The following is a 5,623-nucleotide window of genomic DNA, read 5'->3' on the forward strand; positions in this document are numbered from 1 at the left end:
CGCCGGCTCGGGGCGTGGCACACTCAGGGGGTCTATCCGCAATTGGGTAATACTACAAGGGGTCTAGCCACAACAATAGATTTACAGGGGTTCTATCTGCAATTGGGAGATAGTCTGAGGGATCTATCCACGATCAACCCTATAAAAGAAATATATACATTTCTTACTTCCTCCAAACCACATGATTAAGGAACTCAATCAGAAGAAACATGTATATTACAGATAGTATTTTAAGTAATAAATGTTGTGGCACATTGAAAGTCAACTCACAGCAATCACGCACTGATATATTGATGCTGACACGGATATAAGATCACATCAAGAGAGAGCAGCTACAAGCCCAACAATACATTTAAGGAGGGATTTGGCGAAGAATTCAGAGAATACAAAAAATATGGAAATGGAACTTTGTTGAATTTGAAACAACAGTAAAGAACTGGATGTGCATCTTGTGGTAGGTTTTACCTTTTGGGAAGCTTTGCTGCTTCCTCGCATCTCAGCAGTTCCGCATAAAGGCCATCCAGTGTCAGCAATTCATCATGTGTACCCATTTCAACAAGTTGGCCCTCCTCCATAACTGCTATATAATCAGCATTGCGTATAAGGCCAAGCCGTCGAGCTATAATTATAGTTGACCGTCCCAACATGAGTATATCCAGTGCCTCCTGAACAGCTTTCTCCGCCTCAAAATCAAGCCCACCTGTGACCTCATCAAGTAAAAGAATAGATGGACTCGAAAGCACAGCTCGAGCAACAGAAAGCTTTATTTTCTGTTCTTCTGTTAGTGCTAAACCAGCCCTGCCAACCTGAGATGCATTAAATTAGATATAGATGAAATGGATTATATTATTAAAAAAACAGAATATAAAAACACAGGGACCGTGTCAGAGAATTTGCAATAATTCTGCTTCTACCTGGGTATCATATCCTTTTTCCAATGAGCTGATAAATGTATGTGCATGAGCTGTTTTTGCAGCCTCTTCTATCTGATCCCAGGTAGCAGATCTTCCATAAGCAATGTTATCTCTGATGCTCAAACTTAATAATGCTGGTTCTTGGGTCACCAGACCTATTTGGCTTCTTAACCATTCTAGCTTCAAGCTCTTTATATTCTCTCCATCCAAAAGGACTTCACCTGCAGCAAAAAATAAGAAAAAGCCATCCAACTAAGCAGTCAGTTGTACCATCTAGAGTGAAGAGAATATAAACATACAGTAGAAATGCAAAGAAGAGAAGCGGAATAGAAAAAGGTACCCAAAGTAGGATCATAAAAGCGCTCCATGAGAGGAATTATGCTGCTTTTCCCGGAACCATTCCTGCCAACAAGTGCCACAGTTTTTCTAGCAGGTACAGTCAGGTAGAAACCACTTAGTATTGGGATTTCAGGTCGAGATAGGTAGCTGAAATATACATTCCGAAATTCAATGTTCCCTTGCACTGAAAGTAAGGTATTCCCCTCCTGATTCACAGTTGATGTTGAACGACTTATCATCTCATAAAGTCTATAAGCAGCAATTCTACCTTGCTCAAATGAATAGAAGTTTGTGGCTGCTTGATTTAATCCACTGCGACATATAGAAAATGTAAGCAAGGAAAATGTGCACAGAGATACATAATCATGCTCTGAAGTTAAAGATGCTTACAGCCCACTCAAAATCACTGCAAATAGTGCTGTGATAATTTCACCACCATTAGCTTTACCATGTGAAATCAGAATCCTTCCAACCCAAAGTTGTAGTGCACAAGAGCATATAGCGAGTCCATATGTGAATCCAAGTCCAAGCCCTTGCACAAGACTGATCAATATCCCATAGCGCAACGTTGCTTGAAGAGAAGTAGCATAAGAATATTTCGCTAAAGTCTCATTCGTAAAGGCATACAGAGTTCTAATGTAAGAGATAGCCTGAAAAGGAGAAAGATAGAACCATTGCACTTTATGTCACAAAGTTACACGGTTTAAAAGAAATATAGACCAAAAAAATGCAACTGTGTGCTGTTGCTATTCGATTTGTAACCAAATTTTGTAACATAAAGCAATGCAAAGAATAAACATCAGAACTAATTTCCACCTGCTCAGAGAAATTTCTTGGAGCTAATTTCAATAAAAATGGTAACTTAGCTAACTAAGTTGTGTGGAGCCATGACTTGGATCTATTGGTACAAACACACAGCCTAAATTGATTCAGTTATAAAGATTTCTAATAACTTGAACTGAACATGATTAAACTAGATAATTTTCAACCCAAACTTAATATCGGTGGCATCACTTCAGCTAGACAATGTGAAGCTATTTGGACTTCGAGCGAATTAGGCTTGTTGTTTGATATGGTTACATCAGGCTTCATATGCTTATAACTCGTCAAATGATAAACATAATAACGCCATGAGCAAATCCCTGCTATCATTTAACTGACTCTATTACCTTTAGGGTTCTGCATATAGCAAGGTTCTGCTTACAGCAAATCTAGGACCAAAGCATCCAACCTATATAAATAACATTATGGACTTTAAGGACCATTGCTAGATTGTTTACTGAAATTGTAACAAAAAAATGACGTATTATGTATAATTGGATATACCTTCAGTTTTAGTAACATATCAATACTATATACAAAGATTTTTCATTTAAACAAATGTCATAGTTCAAAGAGAGCCCTTTGTCGGTTGGAGCACCCAAATTATTCTACCACGTCAGGATCATCAATGGTGAAGAAATGATATTAATAGCAAGTTGAGCTAGAAAAAACTCAAAAGTCTACCATGACCTAAGTATAATTGGTTAAGCCAGCCCATCGCGTTACATTAGCACTCAAGGTATTCCACCCACTCCTGTACATGAGCCAAGACAGAGAAAAACCTGATACAATGAATAGAGCATACATACAGTTCACAAGACAAAAACTGCAATTGGGAAAAAACTATAGATAAATGTACCCGATTTACAACTTTGACCAGGTAAATCTGCAAACCTCCTCATGTACACTCTTGGAAAACGCTGAGGCAGGTATCAACACTTACTTTGGGTTAAGTATAAAATTATGCAACTGTGCTAAGTTTTTAACCAAGCTTATAGCAGAAAATTGTGCAACTAATATCTGAAAAGCAAAAGGTCAAAGTAAACTTACAGAAAACATAACCATGGTCATTAATGGCTCTGATTTATAGGTTGTATGAAAATTTACATTGTTCTAGTTAGATATTTAACATGTAAAGTATTGAGTACGCCAAACAGCAACAGTGTCCATATTGAAAACACATACTGGGTGGAACATAGTGTGCAACACAAAATATAAATACCTTAAGATTGTTTCTTGGTGATCAAATTGCAAACAATCTGACAATTCAATGGATGCAAGATGGTGATCAAATTGCAAACAATCTGACAATTCAATGGATGCAAGATTTCGACCAATTACACTATTTCGAGGTTCAGAAAGATAATATGCAAGGCATAGGTAAGCACCTGTTCAGCTATGCTAGCCGCTTCCGCATACGCATCTTGGATGTTTTCTGCAAGTCTATGAAGGAATATATTTGAAATCCCTCCAGCAGCAACAATGAAAGGACCAGTGGCGAGAGTCAAAAGTGCAATCTGCCAACAATTGATCAACCCGATGATAAGACCACCAAAAAAGGTGGCCATGTTATGTATATAATTACCAACCTGTGACATCAAAGCCCCATTATCAATGACAAATTCAATAAATGAGACATTTAAGAACAGATCCCTAAAGGGAAATTTTGTAGTAAATAGGCTTCAGTAAGATTAATGTGCAAGATGTAGCAATTGTGCCGGACATACTTTCTCACTAAGAGCAGATTGAATGAGCAAGACATCACTCAGAACTTGACTGACAATATCTCCATTATTCCCATAAGTATCAAAAAAGCTCATGTCCTGGTTTAGCAGTACTTGGACGTATCTTGACCTAATCACTGCGGTTTGCCTCTCCCCAGTAAGAATCCAGCATGATACCTCTATCCAATTAACTTAAAAACTCAGTATCAAGTTCAAAAATATGAATGATTAATATGGTACAGGAATTTCACGATCAAACTTACCTATCCATCCAGCAGCAAAAACACCAGCAGCAATATATATGATGTATAAAGCATGCTGCAGCATTGACAAATAAAAATCAGTTGTGATAAGAGAACAACAACTTTTGCTGATTTCTGCGAGTGAGTTTAATATTACAAAGAATCTGATATTACAAGTTCGTTCTAATTAGAAATGTAAGCTCATTCTAATCAGAAAACTACTGCTATTTGTTATATAAGTGGACACCTCAAGAAGAAAAGCATGACGGCATAAGCTCCCATATGAAGTCATGAAACATGTTGCCACGAAAATATACTTCTTATGGGTGAAGCAATATGTTGCTCTCATGCACAAGAAAATGTGATGAAATTCTGAAACCAACATAGTGTCTTGGAAAGAACATTTGAAGGTATTGAATTGCTAAAAAGAGTTTCAATCAAACAAACCAAAAAAACCAAACAAATAAGATGAACAATAGTGATGTGGCAGAAATGAGATGTGCATGCAGAAGACAATGGCATACAGAAACTAGCAACAACTGAGTATAGAATTGAAGGCTTTAGAGCTAAATAAACTAAGGGCAAAGTGATGCAATCAACTCATGATCAATTAGGAACTCAAGAAAAATAGTTAACCAGGAGACCACAATGGAAGATAAAAGATCATGACAATAACAAATTGAGGAAATGAACCATGAAAGAGGACACCACCATCATCCGAAATGCACTGTGATAAGCAAAGCTAACTCTAGATGGTGATTGATTGGTGCGTATCCAAGGCCAGTTAGACAACAGAGAACTTAACAAGCAACGCAGCATGATCACAACAACAACAACAGTAGAGATCAATCCAAACCATTGGCCACTTCTGTGAAGGAAAGGCTCAAAAGCAAAACATGCACTTGCTTCATTCTTCAATTAGTCGGTGAATCACCCATGAAAATGCGGTCTTGATCAAAATCCCCTCTTCTAACTACAGATAAACCAACAAAATTCCTACCACTAGAAGAACCACAAAGCAAAAACTCAACGTTTTATCCCCCCTGAGTTCCCTAAAACCCAAAACTCGTCTCTTGGAACTTTTAAATTACAATTACAGTAGTAGAAAGCAATCCAATCCTTTGGCAATTTCTATGAACGAAAGATTAAAAGCAAAAAAAATATCCGAGTCATGCTAAGGGTAATAAGTAATCCATCCTTGCAAATGTGTCCTTCATCAAAATTCACTCTTCTAATTACAGACAAACCAAGAAACTCCCTACCGCTTAAGTTCAATAAAACCAAAAATCATCACAAAAACAATAACTAACTTTTTCTCGCACAACCATCCACAAAAAATGAATTTTTATAGGCAAAACTAACAAGCAATACAGCAAAATCACAATAACAGCAGTAGAGACCAATCCAAGTGGTAATTTCCATGAAGGAAAGACAACAATCTGAAGTTGAGTAAGCAAATCACCTGTTTGAACCTATGAAACAGCTCATCACTACGCCCATGTATCGGCGAATCCGAATTCTGCGAATCCAGCAAATTAATCGCCTGTCCAAAGAAATGCAAGTACACCACCAACGCCATCCC

General features: G+C 37.5%; 1 protein-coding gene across 1 annotated transcript in view; it reads right to left on the minus strand.

The window, feature by feature from the left end:
- The window catches only part of LOC109850143 (ABC transporter B family member 20), a 10,525-nt gene extending 4,908 nt beyond the window's left edge, over positions 1–5,617 (minus strand). Inside the window, exons 1-8 of the mRNA XM_020420076.1 lie at positions 5,504–5,617; positions 4,063–4,117; positions 3,803–3,978; positions 3,464–3,664; positions 1,644–1,903; positions 1,255–1,565; positions 915–1,135; positions 466–806 (exon numbers count right to left, since the gene is read on the minus strand). Coding sequence (XP_020275665.1) covers positions 466–806; positions 915–1,135; positions 1,255–1,565; positions 1,644–1,903; positions 3,464–3,664; positions 3,803–3,895 — 1,427 coding nt within the window. The 5' untranslated portion in view covers positions 3,896–3,978; positions 4,063–4,117; positions 5,504–5,617. The remainder of the gene's footprint in view (positions 1–465; positions 807–914; positions 1,136–1,254; positions 1,566–1,643; positions 1,904–3,463; positions 3,665–3,802; positions 3,979–4,062; positions 4,118–5,503) is intronic.

This window comes from Asparagus officinalis, chromosome 7 (genome assembly GCF_001876935.1).
Source record: "Asparagus officinalis chromosome 7, Aspof.V1, whole genome shotgun sequence".
Classification (NCBI taxonomy): Eukaryota; Viridiplantae; Streptophyta; class Magnoliopsida; order Asparagales; family Asparagaceae; genus Asparagus; species Asparagus officinalis.